Source organism: Phoxinus phoxinus, assembly GCF_949152265.1.
Source record: "Phoxinus phoxinus genome assembly, chromosome: 6".
Lineage (NCBI taxonomy): Eukaryota > Metazoa > Chordata > Actinopteri > Cypriniformes > Leuciscidae > Phoxinus > Phoxinus phoxinus.
In genome coordinates, this window is record NC_136881.1 from 632,342 (window position 1) to 654,324 (window position 21,983).

Below are 21,983 nucleotides of genomic sequence, written 5' to 3' on the forward strand. Positions count from 1 at the left end.
GCTTCGGATCGCTCTTCAGGAACCTGGAGCGCAGGAGCTGGAAGCAGGAGAGGCGAGGAGCGGCTCGCGCTGGAGGAGAAGCTGGAGGATCCCGGGTCTGGAAAAGCAGGAGATCCTCCAGGATCGTCCTGACCTCCGGAAGTGTTGAGCGATCCAGGATCAGCCGCTTCACGGCTCGCCGGTCCAGCGCCGAGACGACGGAGGACGACCAGCCGTCTCTCTGAGATCTGTGGAGTAAAAGTGTGTTTCTGTGGAGCCACATATCTTAGTAATCATCATCAGGTCCCATTTAAAGCTTAAGCACCCGTTATGAACTTTGCACTACCATGAAAACGGTACTTTTGATCCGTGTAGCAGCTTCATTTTTGTGATATCAACTTCAAATTTGGAACACAACTTGGTTAGACATACAGCTTTGATTTTCTAGTGGTTATATTTTTAATTAAAAAAAATTTTTAGTTCAGTGCATTTGCTTTACATAAAACGTAAAAATGATAAGATACTAAGTCATTATGCGATAAAAAAGGCAAAATAATACAATTAGTCATAATTATGGCATAAAAGTAGATATTATGAGAAGTCGTGAGATGAAAATAATCACATTATGAGATAAAAAGTTAATTACATAAAAGGTCAAAATGATAAGATAAGTCATTATGAGCTAAAAAGAAAATAATGAGCTTTAAAGAAAAAATTATGGGATACAAAAAGTCAAAATAATAACATAAAAAAAATGTATGTAACAACAATTGTGACTTTTTACTGTCAATATTAATGTCAGATAAAAAGTCAAATGACATAAATCAAAATTATGAAATACTAAGTCATTATGAGATTTTAAAAAAGTCAAAATATTAAATTATAGAGTAATAATTATATTAAAATGATGCTGCAATTTTTTTGGGATGTGATTAATCCAGGCGCAATTATTTTGTAAAATATATATTTTGTATAAAATAAAAATGTTCAGTTCAGTGCGTGTGCTTTACAGTAAACTGAAACTTCTACAACCTTTTACACTTTCATTTTTTGAAGTGCCGTCACACATAATCTGCACACATAAAGTTTCTTAAAAGTAAATCATTCATGAAGTACAACCATTTAGGTTCAGATCTGTGATCAGGGGTGAACGTTAACAGGTTAATACATGTGACATCATCAGCTAAAGGAAAGGCTGTGTACATTATCTAGAGTTGTTGACAAGCCAATTAAAAGTCTTTAATTAAGATTCTCTGGAAAGTGTTTTATGTTCAGTGAGTCAGTGAAGTGAAGAGCTCATAAATAACACTTCAAATGAATCTTTAATCTCTAAACGAATGTGAGCAGTGTCAATCACTGAACTAGCCCCGCCCACCACCACTCTGACCACACCCATTCTCCCATCAACTCCCTTTAACTGGTATAATGAGAAATATTTGATATGCTAATAAACAAGAGAAACCATTTTATCAGATTTAATGATGTTTAAGCAGCCAGCCGATCAGTTAATAGAGTAATGTCAGAGTTTACAGCACAGGAGAGTTTGGCGCCACCTTCTGTCACTCAGGTGACTCACACTTGTAAGATTGTATCACCTTTTAAGGTTTAATTCACTAACAATGGAAAATACTTCTGAAGCATTTATCTTATTAACTTCAGCATTTACTAATACATTAATGAAATCAAAAGTTGTATCTGTAGATATGATTCAGTGGACCTGAGCTAATATGATCAAACTATGACATTATTGTAACATGTTGCTGATCTCAATCATTCCTTCTACTCATCTTTAAATGTTCACGTGGGACCGCATGCAGAAAGATCACTTTTATTACTTTTGTATATTTTCCAACCACTGGAAGTTGAATATAATCATGTTGCTGGAGTCCATAAAGCGCACGAGTGTGTGTTTAACTCTGAGTGTGTTAATACAGGAGTGATGGACAGACTGAGGCCAGGCCTTTACTTCTCTGCGGACGCCGCTCGGTGTAATCGTCCGCCCAGATCTTCCAGTTTGTCCCTCTTGTCCAGATCCTGGTAGAGTCCGACTGGAACCGGACTGATCCCGTAGAGCAGACCGAACAGAGATCCGGCGATCAGACCCGTCGCGCTGCCCTCACCTGCAACATCACAGCTCAGTGAACCTCAAACATCAGCGTTAGGTCGTTCATTGGAAATGAATGGGAGACGGGTTTCCTCTAGTGGAAGCGTTTGGTACTGCAGCCGAACACTCTCACTGAAAGCTCATTTACTGAGATATCAAGCTCACATTTAGAAAACAACTTGTTTAGATTTATGGATTTGATTTCCTCACAGTTTTAGAGTAACTGAAAATACATATTTCATATCAAAATTTTAAATAGTATTTTGCTCATTTTTCATAACAATACGTAAAATTCTGTACATTTTAATTTCTTTAAATTTCTGTTCACTTTTTAAAACTGTTTTCACTTCAGCAATAATCTGCAAGTGTCGTGTTTGTAAAGAGATCAAACTTCCGTCTGTCGCTCTGAAGCGCTCAAGATTTACCAGTTTAAGCTGGGAATAAAATCATCAGTTCTATGCTCATAAAGTGAATAAATGGATTATAAATACAGCGCAATTATAATTTAGTACCATAAAATCCCCTAAAAATGCAAAATATTAAATAAAAAACATTATCCGCGCGGTGTGCATGCGGCGTTAGAGGCGCTCCTGACCTCCGTGGAACACGGCCCGCTTGCAGAGCTCTTCCCAGCTGGAGCCGGCGCCGAGCAGAGCGTCGTACGCGATCATGGGAGCGTCGTGACCCCTGCGACCCGGACAGCCTTCAGAACTCCAGCGCTTGTACATCTGAACACACACACACACACACCAGCCTTAGAGCATCTGAGAACACACACACACACACACACACACACACACACACACACACCCCAGCACTAGAACATCTCAGCTCATCACTAGGTATCACTAGATGCCGTAAAAGTAAGACTGACCATCCCTTGACTAACTGCTTGTGGGTCACACTAGATCTTAAGACACTGTCTTAACATAATAACTAAGTTTATGCAACTGGCCCCATGTCACAATTATGGGATAAAAATCTTAAAAATTACACAATAATTATAAATTATGATATAAGTCGTATTTATGAGACAAAAAAGTAAATTGTAACATTAAAAAATTATGATGTAAAAAAGCTGAAATTTGTCAAAAGTATGAGTGTCATGCTCATGCTCATGAGGGGAAAAAAGTCAAAATATGAGATGAAAAAGTCATTATGACAAAAAGTTGAAATCCTGACAAAATGTTTGAGATGAAAATGAGAAAGTCAATGAGATACTAATATGAGATACTAATATGAGATACTAATATGAGATACTAAGTCATGAGATAGTCACATTATGAGTTATGCTGTAAAAAATGTAAATTATGACAAAAAAAATCTTAGTTTTATGAAAAAACGTCATGTGGTGTGTCTGTTTGACCTTGTCTGTCTCTTCAGCGTCGTATCGCTCAGGAATCGTGGCTTTGCTCTCTCCGTCTTCGATTCCTCTCTCCTCCAGATAAAACTGCCACTTGGCCTCGAAGTAAAACCACTTCTCCTGGTATTCTGGACAGCAGGAGACACTCATCAGACCGGTGTTGTGTGGAACTCCAGTTACGTAATCAGATTACTTTACTTCAAGTAACTAGTGCACTCTACTGTACTCTACTGTACTCTACCGTACTCTACTGCACTCTACTGTACTCTACTGTACTCTACCTCTACTGTACTCTACTGTACTCTACCGTACTCTACTGTACTCTACTGTACTCTACTGTACTCTACCTCTACTGTACTCTACTGTACTCTACCGTACTCTACTGCACTCTACTGTACTCTACTGTACTCTACTGTACTCTACTGTACTCTACTCTACTGCACTCTACCTCTACTGTACTCTACTCTACTCTACTGTACTCTACTGCACTCTACTGTACTCTACTCTACTGCACTCTACTGTACTCTACCTCTACTGTACTCTACTGTACTCTACTGCACTCTACTGTACTCTACTGTACTCTACTGTACTCTACTGCACTCTACTGTACTCTACTCTACTGCACTCTACTGTACTCTACTGTACTCTACTGCACTCTACTGTACTCTACTCTACTGCACTCTACTGTACTCTACTGTACTCTACTGTACTCTACCTCTACTGTACTTTACCTCTACTGTACTCTACTGTACTCTACCTCTACTGTACTCTACTGCACTCTACTGTACTCTACCTCTACTGCACTCTACTGTACTCTACTCTACTGCACTCTACTGTACTCTACCTCTACTGTACTCTACTGTACTCTACTGCACTCTACTGTACTCTACTGTACTCTACTGCACTCTACTGTACTCTACTCTACTGCACTCTACTGTACTCTACCTCTACTGTACTCTACCTCTACTGTACTCTACTGTACTCTACTGCACTCTACTGTACTCTACTGTACTCTACTGTACTCTACCTCTACTGTACTCTACCTCTACTGTACTCTACTGTACTCTACTGCACTCTACTGTACTCTACTGTACTCTACCTCTACTGTACTTTACCTCTACTGTACTCTACTGCACTCTACCGTACTCTACCGTACTCTACTGTACTCTACTGTACTCTACTGCACTCTACTGTACTCTACTGTACTCTACTGTACTCTACTGCACTCTACTGTACTCTACCTCTACTGTACTCTACCTCTACTGTACTCTACTGCACTCTACCTCTACCTCTACTGTACTCTACCTCTACTGCACTCTACCTCTACTGTATTCTACTGTACTCTACTGTACTCTACTGCACTCTACTGCACTCTACTGTACTCTACTGCACTCTACTGTACTCTACTCTACTGCACTCTACTGTACTCTACCTCTACTGTACTCTACTGCACTCTACCTCTACTGCACTCTACCTCTACTGTATTCTACTGTATTCTACTGTACTCTACTGTACTCTACCGTACTCTACCGTACTCTACTCTACTCTACTGCACTCTACTGTACTCTACCTCTACTGTATTCTACTGTACTCTACCGTACTCTACTGTACTCTACCGTACTCTACTGTACTCTACTGTACTCTACTGCACTCTACTGTACTCTACTCTACTGCACTCTACTGTACTCTACCTCTACTGTACTCTACTCTACTGTACTCTACCTCTACTGTACTCTACTGTACTCTACTGCACTCTACTGTACTCTACTCTACTGCACTCTACTGTACTCTACCTCTACTGTACTCTACCTCTACTGTACTCTACTCTACTGTACTCTACCTCTACTGTACTCTACTGTACTCTACTGCACTCTACCTCTACTGTACTCTACTGTACTCTACTGCACTCTACTGTACTCTACTCTACTGCACTCTACTGTACTCTACCTCTACTGTACTCTACTCTACTGCACTCTACCTCTACTGTACTCTACCTCTACTGCACTCTACCTCTACTGTACTCTACCTCTACTGCACTCTACCTCTACTGTACTCTACTGTACTCTACCTCTACTGTACTCTACCTCTACTGCACTCTACCTCTACTGTATTCTACTGTATTCTACTGTACTCTACTGTACTCTACCGTACTCTACCGTACTCTACTCTACTCTACTGCACTCTACTGTACTCTACTGTATTCTACTGTACTCTACCGTACTCTACTGTACTCTACTGCACTCTACTGTACTCTACTCTACTGTACTCTACTGTACTCTACTGCACTCTACTGTACTCTACTGCACTCTACCTCTACTGTACTCTTCCTCTACTGTACTCTACTGTACTCTACCTCTACTGTACTCTACCTCTACTGTACTCTACTGTACTCTACTGCACTGCACTCTACTGTACTCTACTGTACTCTACTGTACTCTACCTCTACTGCACTCTACTGTACTCTACCTCTACTGTACTCTACTCTACTGTACTCTACTGCACTCTACTGTACTCTACTGCACTCTACTGTACTCTACTGCACTCTACTGTACTCTACTCTACTGCACTCTACTGTACTCTACCTCTACTGTACTCTACCTCTACTGTACTCTACCTCTACTGTACTCTACTGTACTCTACCTCTACTGTACTGTACTCTACTCTACTCTACTGTACTCTACCTCTACTGTACTCTACTCTACTGTACTCTACCTCTACTGTACTCTACTGCACTCTACTGTACTCTACTGTACTCTACCTCCACTGTACTCTACCTCTACTGTACTCTACTGTACTCTACCTCTACTGTACTCTACTGTACTCTACCTCTACTGTACTCTACCTCTACTGTACTCTACCTCTACTGCACTCTACTGTACTCTACTGCACTCTACTGTACTCTACTCTACTGCACTCTACCTCTACTGTACTCTACTGTACTCTACTGTACTCTACTGTACTCTACTGTACTCTACCTCTACTGTACTCTACTGTACTCTACCTCTACTGTACTCTACTGCACTCTACTGCACTCTACTGTACTCTACTGCACTCTACTGTACTCTACTCTACTGCACTCTACTGTACTCTACTGTACTCTGCCTCTACTGTACTCTACTGTACTCTACTCTACTGTACTCTACTGTACTCTACTGTACTCTACTCTACTGTACTCTACCTCTACTGTACTCTACTGTACCCTACCTCTACTGTACTCTACTGCACTCTACTGCACTCTACTGTACTCTACTGTACTCTACTGCACTCTACTGTACTCTACTCTACTGCACTCTACTGTACTCTACTGTACTCTACTGTACTCTACCTCTACTGCACTCTACTGTACTCTACTCTACTGCACTCTACTGTACTCTACTGTACTCTACTGTACTCTACCTCTACTGTACTCTACCTCTACTGTACTCTACTGTACTCTACTCTACTGCACTCTACTGTACTCTACTGTACTCTACCTCTACTGTACTCTACCTCTACTGTACTCTACTGCACTCTACTGTACTCTACCTCTACTGTACTCTACCTCTACTGCACTCTACCTCTACTGTACTCTACTGTACTCTACCTCTACTGTACTCTACTGTACTCTACTGCACTCTACCTCTACTGTACTCTACCTCTACTGTACTCTACCTCTACTGCACTCTACCTCTACTGTACTCTACTGTACTCTACCTCTACTGTACTCTACTGTACTCTACTGCACTCTACCTCTACTGTACTCTACTGCACTCTACTGTACTCTACCTCTACTGTACTCTACTGTACTCTACTGTACTCTACTGCACTCTACTGTACTCTACTGTACTCTACTGTACTCTACTGTACTCTACTCTACTGTACTCTACTGTACTCTACCTCTACTGCACTCTACTGCACTCTACTGTACTCTACTGTACTCTACTGTACTCTACTCTACTGCACTCTACTGCACTCTACTGTACTCTACTGTACTCTACTCTACTGTACTCTACCTCTACTGTACTCTACTGTACTCTACCTCTACTGTACTCTACTGTACTCTACTGTACTCTACTGCACTCTACTGTACTCTACTGTACTCTACTGTACTCTACCTCTACTGTACTCTACTGTACTCTACTGCACTCTACTGTACTCTACTGTACTCTACTGCACTCTACTGTACTCTACTGTACTCTACTGCACTCTACTGTACTCTACTCTACTGTACTCTACTGTACTCTACCTCTACTGCACTCTACTGCACTCTACTGTACTCTACTGTACTCTACTGTACTCTACTGTACTCTACCTCTACTGTACTCTACCTCTACTGTACTCTACTGCACTCTACTGTACTCTACCTCTACTGTACTCTACTGTACTCTACTGCACTCTACTGTACTCTACTGTACTCTACTGCACTCTACTGTACTCTACTCTACTGTACTCTACTGTACTCTACCTCTACCGTACTCTACTGTACTCTACTGCACTCTACTGTACTCTACTGTACTCTACTGTACTCTACTGTACTCTACTCTACTGTACTCTACCTCTACCGTACTCTACTGTACTCTACTGCACTCTACTGTACTCTACTGTACTCTACTGTACTCTACTGTACTCTACTCTACTGTACTCTACCTCTACTGTACTCTACTGTACTCTACCTCTTCCTATACAGGAGTAAAAATGCATTTCCTTCAGCCTGGGGCTTATTATTTCAATTTTGGTGTGAAAGGGCCTAAACATTTGCAAAAAACTTTTTTTGTTAATTTTTAGGGCCCAAGCCTTGAAAAGGCGAAGGCCCTATTGTTTTCCTTCGGATTATTCTTCTTTATTAGGGCCCAAGCCTTGAAAAGGCGAAGGCCCTATTGTTTTCCTTCGGATTATTATTTATTATTCTTCTTCTTTATTATTATTATTATTTTACTACCTTTTGGGCACTTTTGGGGGCCTTAACGTGCTCAAAAACTCTTGAAACTTTGCACACAGGTCAGAACCTGCGGCCATTAGGGCCGCGCTGAAGCTGGGACCCGGGCGTGGCAGGGGGGCTCGGCAGCGCCCCCTGGAATGGGATTCAAAAACATGTCCGTATATCAAACACGCTTGCATGTAATAATATGAAACTCGGTACACATATAGATCTCATCGGGCCGAACAACTTTCGTGCTCTAAGTTTTACGCCAGTCCAACAGGAAGTCGGCTATTATGGGCTGTATGGAAACGCATGTTCTGGCATTTGAAACACTTCTCCCAGAGAATTCATCCGATGACCACGAAACTCGGTGTGCATGAAGTCAAGACATGGAGGATGCTAAATTGCGAACGGATTTTTGATATCTCGAACGGTTTGGCCGTGGCGAGGAAACGAATTTATGATTAAAAAAGGATGCATAAAGTGTTATAACTTAGTTATAGTTTTACCTACAGTTACAAAACTCAGCGTGTATATTGATATTATCAAGCCGAACAACTTTCTAATTTACAGTCATTAGCTCCGACCAACAGAAAGTCAGATATTGTGGTTTGAATGTGAATTGTGTCTCTCTCTGTCTCTCTGCTATTCTGTGTGTGTGTGTCTGTCTGTGTGGGGTGGGGAGGGGAGGGGGGATCTGTGTATGTGTGTGTGTGTGAGTGTGTGAGGAGGGGGGCTAGTTTAGTTTAACCCTTTCTCTGCTGTGTGCAAAATCTCGGGCACTTTTGGGGCCCTTAACGTGCTCGAAAACTCTTGAAATTTTGCACACAGGTTAGAACCCCCGGCCGGGCTGAAGCTGGTACCCGGGCGTGGCAGGGGGGCTCGACAGCGCCCCCTGGAATGGGATTCAAACACTTGTCCGTATATCAAACACGCTTGCATGTAATAATATGAAACTCGGTACACATTTAGATCTCATCGGGCCGAACAACTTTCGTGCTCTAAGTTTTACGCCAGCCCAAACAGGAAGTCGGCTATTGTGGGTGGTATGAAAACGCATGCCCCTGGAATTTGAAACACTCTTTCTAGAAAATTCATCCAATCGCAACCAAACTCAGCATGACGTCAAGACATTGAGGATACTAAATTGCTGACGGATTTTTTATATCTCGAACAGTTTGGCCGTGGCGAGGAAACGAAATTATGGCGAGAAAAGAGAAACACGATGTGTAATAACGTCTTCATACATTAATTGATCTTGATGAAACTTCAGTAGCGTGTTTGTTGTAAGAGAGCGATCACATGGATGTAACTAATGTGAGTCAAAGTCATAGCGCCACCAACTGGCTGCAGGAAGTGTGTTACTTTTGACAAAAGTGGGGGGGTTAGTTTTACCTACAGTCACAAAACTTGGTATGTATATTGTGCACATCGAGCCGGACAACTTTCTGATTTACAGTCATTAGCTCCGACCAACAGGAAGTCAGATATTTTGGTTTGAATGTGGTTTTGTCTCTCTCTGCCTCTCTCTGACAGAGTTCCCCCAGCCATTCTGTGTGTGTGTGTGTGTGTCTGTGTGTGTGTGTCTGTGTGTGTGTGTCTGTGTGGGGAGGGGAGGGAGGGCACACACACACACACAGTCAGCCCCCCTGTCTGTGTGTGTGGGGAGGGGAGCAGAAAGACTATGAACAATTGTGCCATCTAGTGTTTTATACTATGTATAAATGTGTTTTTTATTTTAAACAAGTGTTTTAAAGTACACTAATTTCAATTAATGATATGCTACATTTTTAATATTTAAACATTATCAAAGTTAGGATGTCATTTTTTTTAGTTTCAAAAGTTATCTGTCTCTGTCTCTGTCTCCCTTTGGCTGTCATTATCCTCCCCTCACTCCCACAGTCTCACTTATTTCTTTCTGTATCAAATAATATTACCATAAACAAAAAGTTTGAGTTTCTTTTTCAATCAATGTATTATGTGTAACTTAAAAATAAGCAAAAAGTTTGAGGTCAAGACATGAAAACTATGAAATATAATATAGTATTAGTAAAAGAGTGCAGTATAGGGTTGGATGAATCAGATAAATAACATATTTTGGTAAAAAAACATTTGGTTAAACAAAATCGAGTGATACATAGGGCTATATTGCCCTCTCGACAGTCAAAGCGGGTTACGTTATTGCCCGTCGTGCACAGGAACCCGAAAGGCAACGGGGTGGCGGCTTTATATATGGGTCAGTGACGTGCCGCACTGATTTGCACTTCCAGGAGCAATAAATATTATATATTTATATAAAATAGGTTTAAAATTATATATATGTTTTAATCTCACATCATTTGTCCTCCTCACTGTTCATAATTGTGTGAAAATTTCAAAAATAGGTAACTTTTAGACTATTAATGTGGTCAAATGTCATACGGTCAAACGGAATTCACTTAAAGTTATTTAAGACAATTGCATTTAAAATGATTAAAAATGTTTCAAAATGATAACATTTTTCATTTGGCATATTTTTTCAAGTCTTAAGAAAAGCATATTAAACTATCAGTAAGATAGACCTTTAAGAAATGTCATTAGTATCTAAAACAAATTGTTCCGCAAAGACACATTTTCTCTATGTCATATGGTAAAACAAAGTTTAGAAGCCATTTTGGAACTGAATATTAATGACTTAAGTCATGTGACATTGGATGACATCACTCAGAGGACCCCCTGAAGACCAGCCAAGTTGAAGGTAAGTTTAAGATTTTGCTCCTACATTTGAGGTAATTTCACCTTTTCCAAGTGTTACCATGTGTCACAGATTTGGGTGTCATATGGTCAAACGTCAAAAAAGGGTTTAATACATTTAAAATGTGAAAAAATATTGATTTACAGGTGAAATATAAAGTTTAAAAGTCAAGGTTAATGGTAAAGGTGGAAGGAGGTGGCCAAGCAACTGCCTGTTATAAATGACAAAGCATGAAACTGTCATAAGGGCAAACAAAAAATGTCATACAGACAAACGATTTTACCGTATGACATGTTGTTATACCATATGACACAGAGCATTTAACTGAATTATTTAGTTATTTCTTAATTGTTATATCACATATATAGTTTGTACAACTAATATGAATTAATATTAACATATATAATATATTTCTGCCTATTTTAAGCATTTTTTCACATTATTACAGATGTCTCTTTCTAGTAAGGAGAGGGGTGCACATTTCCGTGCAAAGCTAAGGGCAGATCCTGCATCTAGAGAGGAGAACCTAGCCAAGAGGAGGGAAAGGTATAACTGTGAGAGTATATGATGACATAGTCTCTCCAGCGTGTCCTAGGTCTTCCCCGGGGTCTCCTCCCGGTGGGAACAGATCCTCGAGCCACCTCAGCTGACCCCTCTCGATGTGGAGGAGCAGCGGCTCTACTCTGAGCTCCTCCTGAGTGACCGAGCTCCTCACCCGATCTCTGAGGGATCGCCCAGCCACTCTGCGGAGAAAGCTCATTTCGGCCGCCTGTATCCGGGATCTTGTCCTTTCGGTCATGACCCACAGCTCATGACCATAGGTGAGAGTAGGAACGTAGATTGACCGGTAAATCGAGACGACAGACCGGTACACCGACCGCATTACTGCAGAAGCTGCACCGATCCGTCTGTCAATCTCCCGTTCCATCCTTCCCTCACTCGTGAACAAGAACCCAAGATACTTGAACTCCTCCACTTGAGGCAGGAACTCTCCACCAACCTGAAAGGAGCAAGCCACCCTTTACCGACTGAGGACCATGGCCTCGGAGGCGCTGATTCTCATCCCAGCCGCTTCACACAATTGGCTGCAAACCGTCCCAGTGCATGCTGAAGGTCCTGGTCTGATGGGGCCAACACGACAACATCATCCGCAAAGAGCAGAGACGAAATCGTATGGTCCCCGAACCAACACCCTCCGGCCCCTGGCTGCGCCTAGAAACTCTGTCCATAAAAATTATGAACAGAACCGGCGACAAAGGGCAGCCCTGCCGGAGTCCAACATGCACCGGGAAGAAGTCTGACTTACTGCCGGCAATGCGAACCAAGCTCCTGCTTCGGTCGTACAGGGACCGGACAGCCCTTAGCAAAGGACCCCGGACCCCATACTCCCGGAGCACCCTCCACAGGCCGCCTCGAGGGACACAGTCGAATGCCTTCTCCAAATCCACAAAGCACATGTGGATTGGCTGGGCAAACTCCCATGAACCCTTACTGTTCTTTTTAAACTAAATGTTAAAAACTGATTTTTTCACAAGTTATCTCACTGTTGTAAATCTGAATGATATTGTCATGTATTACATATAGCACGTCCTATGTGTTCCTTGTACTGAAAGAGAGTTGAGTTGACTAAAAGAAATATTCATGTGTTGGTAAATATATTCTACTGTTAATAAAAGGTTGAAACTTAATAAAGAAACTTGAGATGCCTTGTGTTTCTTTGAAATCATTTTAAATTGGCCTACATGTATTTATTACATTAAAAATGCAATGAAACATTGAAATTGTACTATGTCATACGGTAAAACAAAATATGTCATATGGTAAAACATTGCATTTTAAAATAAATAAAAATACTTTGTTTGTTTACATGGTTCATGAAAATAATGGAGGAGAGCTAGTATGATATACATATATATATAACATCAAGGCATTTTTGACTAATTTCTTTTAAAAAAATAGAACAAATGTCCATAGATGACATGCTGAAGTTGTTAAAAAACAAAATATTTAGTATTTGTGGTGTAGGTGTTTACATTTTGCAACTTGTTATAGAATACTTACAGATCAACTATTACATTCATGGTTGAATTTAACTGTCATGAATATCAAATTTAATTTATTTCTAAAAATCACTTCGTTTTACCTTATGACATTTTCAAGGACTGTATACAAAGAAACACATTAAAATGTCATATATTGTTATTTTTTATAAAGGGCACTAATAAAAACAAAAAATATACACATAGATTTACACAAAAAATGCTATATTTAATTTGTCCTTTCATTTTTATTTTTTTACTGTTTTGAAATTCTAAAACGTCACTGACCCATATATATATATATATATATATATATATATATATATATATATATATATATATATATATAAATATAGCTGCAAGCAGCGATGGAGGGCCCAAGCCGGGGGCACCGCCACCCCGGTGCCTTTAGTGTAACTAAAGGCACCAGGGTGGCGGTGCCACCGGCTTGGGCCCGTAATCGCTGCTTGCAGCTATATTTAGGGCCCAAGCCTTGAAAAGGCGAAGGCCCTATTGTTTTCCTTCGGATTATTCTTCTTTATTATTAGGGCCCAAGCCTTGAAAAGGCGAAGGCCCTATTGTTTTTCTTAGGATTATTATTTATTAGGGCCCAAGCCTTGAAAAGGCGAAGGCCCTATTGTTTTCCTTCGGATTATTATTATTATTATTATTATTATTATTATTATTATTATTTTTCTTACGACTATTCGGGCACTTTTGGGGGCCTTAACGTGCTCAAAAACTCTTGAAACTTTGCACAAATGTCAGAACCCGCGGCCATTCGAGCCGGACTGAAGCTGGTACCCGGGCGTGGCAGGGGGGCTCGACAGCGCCCCCTGGAACGGGGTCCGAAATCTTGGTCCATAAATCAAACACGCTTGCGTGTAATAATATGAAACTCGGTACACTTATAGATCTCATCGGTTCATATATCCTTCGTGCTTTTACTTTTTACGCCAGCCCAACAGGAAGTCGGCTATTTGGCGTAGTTTAAAAAACACATGCAATGGAATTTAAAATACTCCTCCTAGAAAATTCAACCAATCACCACGAAACTCGGTGTGCATGAAGTCAAGACATGGAGGATGATAAATTGCCAGGGGATTTTTGATATCTCGAACAGTTTGGCCGTGGCGAGGAAACAAATTTATGGCGAATATTGGAAACAGGAAGTGTGTTATAACTTCTGCATACATTAACTGATCTTGATGAAACTTCAGCAGTGTGTTCGCTGTAAGAGGCCGATCACATGGATGTGACTATTGTGAGTCAACGTTATAGCGCCACCAACTGGCAGCAGGAAATGTGTCACTTTCAAAATGCTTTAAAATCACCCTCTTATTTTTACCCGATTTGCTTCAAACTTCATCTGTATAATGTAAACACACGGCAGATGTGGACCTGTGAAAGGATTATTGATATCTTAAATACTGTTGCCATGGCAACGCATCAAACTTTAATATTTTTTTCTGATGTTTTTGAGACTCTTAGCATGCTTGAAATTGGATGAAACTCGACAGACACATTACATTTTTAAGCTAGTAGATACGTGCAACGTTTCAGAAACGGGCGTGGTGAGGGGCTCAGTAGCGCCACCTTTAGTCAAAAATGGGGTATTAGTTTTACCTACAGTAACAAAAATCAGTATGGATATTGTTCTCCTCGAGCCGGACAACTTTCTAATTTACAGTCATTAGCTCCGACCAACAGGAAGTCAGATATTTTGGTTTGAATGTGATTTGATGGGAATTTTGCCAGTCTCTCTCAGTGTCTGTGTGTGTGAGAGAGGAGGGGGGCTTTATTTTAACCCTTTCTCTGCTGTGTGGGACTTCTCGGGCACTTTTGGGGCCCTTAACGTGCTCGAAAACTCTTGAAACTTTGCACACAGGTCAGAACCTGCGGCCATCAGGGCCGGCCTGAAGCTGGTACCCGGGCGTGGCAGGGTAGCTCAACAGCGCCCCCTTGAACGTGGTCCGAAAACTTGGTCCATATATCAAACACGTTTGCATGTAATAATATGAAACTCGGTACACATATAGATTTAATCGGGCCGAACAACTTTCGTGCTCTAAGTTTTACGCCAGTCCAACAGGAAGTCGGCTATTATGGGTTGTTTAAAAACGAATCCCCCTGGAATTTTATATACTCCTCCAAGAAAAATGATCCTATCGCCACCAAACTCGGTCAGCATGAAGTAAAGACATTGAGGACGCTAAATTGCGGACGGATTTTTGATATCTCGAACGGTTTGGCCGTGGCGAGGAAACGAAGTTATGGCGAGAAAAGAAAAACACAATGTGTTATAACGTCTTCATACATTTATTGATCTTGATGAAACTTCAGCAGTGTGTTTGTTGAAAGAGGGCGATCACATGGATGTGACTATTGTGAGACAAAGTTATAGCGCCACCAACTGGCAGCAGGAAGTGTGTTACTTTCAAGATACTTTTGACTAAAGTGGGGGGGTTATTTTTACCTACAGTCACAAAACTCGGTCTGTATATTGTGCTTATCGATCCGGACAACTTTCTCATTTACAGTCATTAGCTCCGACCAACAGGAAGTCAGATATTTTGGTTTGAATGTGGTTTTGTCTCTCTCTGAAAGAGTTCCCCCTGCCATTCTCTGTGTGTGTGTGTGTGTGTGTGGGTGGGGGTGGGGGGGTGGGGGGGATGGAGGGGGGGAAGGAGGGAGGGAGGGCACACACACAGACAGCCCCCCCTTTTCTGTGTGTGTTTGGAGGGGAGCAGAAAGACTCACACTGATACAAGCTCTAAAGCAGACTTCTTCTCGACAGTCAAAGCGGGGTTACGTTATTGCCCGTCGTGCACAGGAACCCGAAAGGCAACGGGGTGGCGGCTTTATATATATATATATATATATATATATATATATATATATAAATAAATATAGCTGCAAGCAGCGATGGAGGGCCCAAGCCGGTGGCAGCGCCAGCCCGGTGCCTTTAGTGTAACTAAAGGCACCAGGGTGGCGGTGCCACCGGCTTGGGCCCGTAATCGCTGCTTGCAGCTATATTTTATTATTTATTATTATTATTATATTACTACCTTTTGGGCACTTTTGGGGGCCTTAACGTGCTCAAAAACTCTTGAAACTTTGCACAAATGTCAGAACCCGCGGCCATTAGAGCCGGACTGAAGCTGGGACCCGGGCGTGGCAGGGGGGCTCGACAGCGCCCCCTGGAACGCGGTCCGAAAACTTGGTCCATAAATCAAACACGCTTGCGTGTAATAATATGAAACTCGGTACACTTATAGATCTCATCGGTTCATATATCCTTCGTGCTCTGACTTTTTACCCCAGCCCAACAGGAAGTCGGCTATTTGGCGTAGTTTAAAAAACACATGCAATGGAATTTAAAATACTCCTCCTAGACGATTCAACCAATCACCACGAAACTCGGTGTGCATGAAGTCAAGACATGGAGGATGAAAAATTGCGAGGGGATTTTTGATATCTCGAACGGTTTGGCCGTGGCGAGGAAACGAATTTATGGCGAATATTGGAAACAGGAAGTGTGTTATAACATTCTCATACATTAATTGATCTTGATGAAACTTCAGCAGTGTGTTCGTTGTAAGAGGCCGATCACATGGATGTGACTATTGTGAGTCAAAGTTATAGCGCCACCAACTGGCAGCAGGAAGTGTGTCACTTTCAAAATGCTTTGAATTCACCCTCTTATTTTTACCCGATTTGCTTCAAACTTTATGTGTATAATGTAAACACACGGCAGATGTAGACCTGTGAAAGAATTATTGATATCTTAAATACTGTTGCCATGGCAACGCTTTAAACTGGTATATTCTTTTTGGGTGCATTTGAGGCTCTTAACATGCTTCAAATTGCATGAAACTCAACATGCATATCAGATTTATTAGGTACTAGGTATGTGTGAAGTTTCAGAAACGGGCGCGGTGGAGGGGCTCAGTAGCGCCACCTTTAGTCAAAAATGGGGTATTAGTTTTACCTACAGTAACAAAAATCGGTATCTATATTTATCTCCCCGAGCCGGACAACTTTCTAATTTACAGTCATTAGCTCCGACCAACAGGAAGTCAGATATTTTGGTTTGAATGTGATTTGATGGGAATTTTGCCAGTCTCTCTCAGTGTCTGTGTGTGTGAGAGAGGAGGGGGGCTTTATTTTAACCCTTTCTCTGCTGTGTGGGACTTCTCGGGCACTTTTGGGGCCCTTAACGTGCTCGAAAACTCTTGAAACTTTGCACACAGGTCAGAACCTGCGGCCATCAGGGCTGGGCTGAAGCTGGTACCCGGGCGTGGCAGGGGAGCTCAACAGCGCCCCCTTGAACGTGGTCCGAAAAACTTGGTCCATATATCAAACACGTTTGCATGTAATAATATGAAACTCGGTACACATATAGATTTAATCGGGCCGAACAACTTTCGTGCTCTAAGTTTTACGCCAGTCCAACAGGAAGTCGGCTATTATGGGCTGTATGAAAATGCATGCCCCTGGAATTTGATATACTCGTCCAAGAAAAATTATCCTATCGCCACCAAACTCGGTCAGCATGAAGTCAAGACATTGAGGACGGTAAATTGCGGACGGATTTTTGATATCTCGAACGGTTTGGCCGTGGCGAGGAAACGAAGTTATGGCGAGAAAAGAAAAACACAATGTGTTATAACGTCTTCATACATTTATTGATCTTGATGAAACTTCAGCAGTGTGTTTGTTGTAAGAGGGCAATCACATGGATGTGACTATTGTGAGTCAAAGTTATAGCGCCACCAACTGGCAGCAGGAAGTGTGTTACTTTCAAGATACTTTTGACTAAAGTGGGTGGGTTATTTTTACCTACAGTCACAAAACTCGGTATGTAAATTGTGCTTATCGATCCGGACAACTTTCTCATTTACAGTCATTAGCTCCGACCAACAGGAAGTCAGATATTTTGGTTTGAATGTGGTTTTGTCTCTCTCTGACAGAGTTCCCCCTGCCATTCTCTGTGTGTGTGTGTGTGTGTGTGTGTGTGTGTGTGGGGAGGGAGGGAGGGCACACACACAGACAGCCCCCCCCCTTTTCTGTGTGTGTTTGGAGGGGAGCAGAAAGACTCACACTGATGCAAGCTCTAAAGCAGACTTCTTCTCGACAGTCAAAGCGGGGTTACGTTATTGCCCGTCGTGCACAGGAACCCGAAAGGCAACGGGGTGGCGGCTTTTTATATATATATATATATATATATATATATATATATATATATATATATAAATAAATATAGCTGCAAGCAGCGATGGAGGGCCCAAGCCGGTGGCAGCGCCAGCCCGGTGCCTTTAGTGTAACTAAAGGCACCAGGGTGGCGGTGCCACCGGCTTGGGCCCGTAATCGCTGCTTGCAGCTATATTTATTATTTATTATTATTATTATTATTATATTACTACCTTTTGGGCACTTTTGGGGGCCTTAACGTGCTCAAAAACTCTTGAAACTTTGCACAAATGTCAGAACCCGCGGCCATTAGAGCTGGACTGAAGCTGATACCCGGGCGTGGCAGGAGGGCTCGACAGCACCCCCTGGAACGCGGTCCGAAAACTTGGTCCATAAATCAAACACGCTTGCGTGGAATAATATGAAACTCGGTACACTTATAGATCTCATCGATTCATATATCCTTCGTGCTCTGACTTTTTACCCCAGCCCAACAGGAAGTCGGCTATTTGGCGTAGTTTAAAAAACACATGCAATGGAATTTAAAATACTCCTCCTAGACGATTCAACCAATCACCACGAAACTCGGTGTGCATGAAGTCAAGACATGGAGGATGAAAAATTGCCAGGGGATTTTTGATATCTCGAACGCTTTGGCCGTGGCGAGGAAACAAATTTATGGCGAATATTGGAAACAGGAAGTGTGTTATAACATCCTCATACATTAATTGATCTTGATGAAACTTCAGCAGTGTGTTCGTTGTAAGAGGCCGATCACATGGATGTGACTATTGTGAGTCAAAGTTATAGCGCCACCAACTGGCAGCAGGAAGTGTGTCACTTTCAAAATGCTTTGAATTCACCCTCTTATTTTTACCCGATTTGCTTCAAACTTTATGTGTATAATGTAAACACACGGCAGATGTAGACATGTGAAAGAATTATTGATATCTTAAATACTGTTGCCATGGCAACGCTTTAAACTTTTATATTCTTTTTGGGTGCATTTGAGGCTCTTAACATGCTTCAAATTGCATGAAACTCAACATGCATATCAGATTTATTAGGTACTAGGCATGTGTGAAGTTTCAGAAACGGGCGCGGTGGAGGGGCTCAGTAGCGCCACCTTTAGTCAAAAATGGGGTATTAGTTTTACCTACAGTAACAAAAATCGGTATTTATATTTATCTCCCCGAGCCGGACAACTTTCTAATTTACAGTCATTAGCTCCGACCAACAGGAAGTCAGATATTTTGGTTTGAATGTGATTTGATGGGAATTTTGCCAGTCTCTCTCAGTGTCTGTGTGTGTGAGAGAGGAGGGGGGGCTTTATTTTAACCCTTTCTCTGCTGTGTGGGACTTCTCGGGCACTTTTGGGATACTTAACGTGCTCGAAAACTCTTGAAACTTTGCACACAGGTCAGAACCTGCGGCCATCAGGGCTGGGCTGAAGCTGGTACCCGGGCGTGGCAGGGGAGCTCAACAGCGCCCCCTTGAACGTGGTCCGAAAAACTTGGTCCATATATCAAACACGTTTGCATGTAATAATATGAAACTCGGTACACATATAGATTTAATCGGGCCGAACAACTTTCGTGCTCTAAGTTTTACGCCAGTCCAACAGGAAGTCGGCTATTATGGGCTGTATGAAAATGCATGCCCCTGGAATTTGATATACTCGTCCAAGAAAAATTATCCTATCGCCACCAAACTCGGTCAGCATGAAGTCAAGACATTGAGGACGCTAAATTGCGGACGGATTTTTGATATCTCGAACGGTTTGGCCGTGGCGAGGAAACGAAGTTATGGCGAGAAAAGAAAAACACAATGTGTTATAACGTCTTCATACATTTATTGATCTTGATGAAACTTCAGCAGTGTGTTTGTTGTAAGAGGGCGATCACATGGATGTGACTATTGTGAGTCAAAGTTATAGCGCCACCAACTGGCAGCAGGAAGTGTGTTACTTTCAAGATACTTTTGACTAAAGTGGGTGGGTTATTTTTACCTACAGTCACAAAACTCGGTCTGTATATTGTGCTTATCGATCCGGACAACTTTCTCATTTACAGTCATTAGCTCCGACCAACAGGAAGTCAGATATTTTGGTTTGAATGTGGTTTTGTCTCTCTCTGACAGAGTTCCCCCTGCCATTCTCTGTGTGTGTGTGTGTGTGTGAGGGAGGGAGGGAGGGCACACACACAGACAGCCCCCCCCTTTTCTGTGTGTGTTTGGAGGGGAGCAGAAAGACTCACACTGATGCAAGCTCTAAAGCAGACTTCTTCTCGACAGTCAAAGCGGGGTTACGTTATTGCCCGTCGTGCACAGGAACCCGAAAGGCAACGGGGTGGCGGCTTTTTATATATATATATATATATATATATATATATATATATAAATAAATATAGCTGCAAGCAGCGATGGAGGGCCCAAGCCGGTGGCAGCGCCAGCCCGGTGCCTTTAGTGTAACTAAAGGCACCAGGGTGGCGGTGCCACCGGCTTGGGCCCGTAATCGCTGCTTGCAGCTATATTTTTATTTATTTTTGTAAAAAACAAACAAGCAAGACCAGCCCCAGGTGAGAAAAAGTAACACAAATGTAATGTAATGCATTACTTTTTATAAAAAGTAGCTAAGTAACACAATTAGTTACTTTTTTGGGTGTAACGCAATATTGTAATGCATTACTTTTAAAACTAACTTTCCCCAACACTGATCAAGACTTTGCCGTGTTGTTCTTGCGCGGTCTCACCCGCCATGTGTCGGATGGTCTTCCGGCAGTATTCCTCGGCTTTGGGAATGAGGGTCAAGAGGTCGCGACCCCAGCTCTGCAGAGGTTTGCCCTGGATAGCGAATGAAGCGAAGAGAGCCGTGCAGAGAGAACCCAGGAACCCTGCGCACACACACACACACACACACACACACACACACACACACACACACACACACCAGTAAAGGACGCTGGTCCTCGTGAGATCATGCATGCTCACCTATTTCGATTCCTTTGTGAGCTTTGACTCACTGTGTTCAGTGCAGGCGTGAGTAACTACAGTATATTGAGCAGCTCTTAAAGTGACAGCACTAATATTCCTGCTGCCGTCTCTATAATAACACTAATCAATCAACAGAAGACAAGAGAAAATTCACTCGTTCTTGCCTCAATAACTTCAGTAACTATATTAATGTATATTTTATTAATAAAGTGCAGTGTTATTTTACATTTGATTACAGTTTCTGTACCTGAAAATCTTAAAGCACTGTTTATTTCAATCGTGTCTTTGTCCAGTTGTGTCTACACCCGCTGTGATCGCTAATGTTTTATTTATTCTTTAATTACTGAGTGTTAACTTGTCTTCAATAACGCTTGAAGTTTATATGAGTTCGGCTATAGTTGTTTTCTATGGTGTCTTTAAACCACAGGCAAACGTTCCTTGTGTAAGTGTTCTTTAGCCTGTTGATTTCTGCTCATGATATTCAGATACAATTAAATCTTTTGCAATAAGACTAAATGTGAATGATAACTCAGGAGTTTTTTTTTTTTCTAATTGGAATCGATAGGAATCGTAATCATCAGAACCCCAGCGCTCCCAGCGCCGCTCACCTATGGGGTGGTTGTGGGTCATCCGGCCCGTCTCTATGCTCACTTCCACCAGACTGTCCAGCCGCTCCGGCT

At 41.9% G+C, this 21,983-nt stretch overlaps 1 protein-coding gene across 2 annotated transcripts in view; it reads right to left on the minus strand.

Annotated features, from left to right (window-relative positions):
- Nucleotides 1-1,224: 1,224 nt before the first annotated feature.
- Nucleotides 1,225-21,983, minus strand: part of adprhl1 (ADP-ribosylhydrolase like 1) — a 24,767-nt gene continuing 4,008 nt past the window's right edge. The window contains exons 3-7 of one of the 2 annotated variants that reach the window (XM_079616771.1): nucleotides 21,912-21,983; nucleotides 21,063-21,203; nucleotides 3,450-3,574; nucleotides 2,679-2,811; nucleotides 1,225-2,099 (exon numbers count right to left, since the gene is read on the minus strand). The exon at nucleotides 21,912-21,983 is cut by the window's right edge and continues 54 nt beyond it. In XM_079616771.1, coding sequence (XP_079472897.1) covers nucleotides 1,942-2,099; nucleotides 2,679-2,811; nucleotides 3,450-3,574; nucleotides 21,063-21,203; nucleotides 21,912-21,983 — 629 coding nt within the window. In that variant the 3' untranslated portion in view covers nucleotides 1,225-1,941. The remainder of the gene's footprint in view (nucleotides 2,100-2,678; nucleotides 2,812-3,449; nucleotides 3,575-21,062; nucleotides 21,204-21,911) is intronic. The other variant, XM_079616772.1, reaches the window with a different exon arrangement.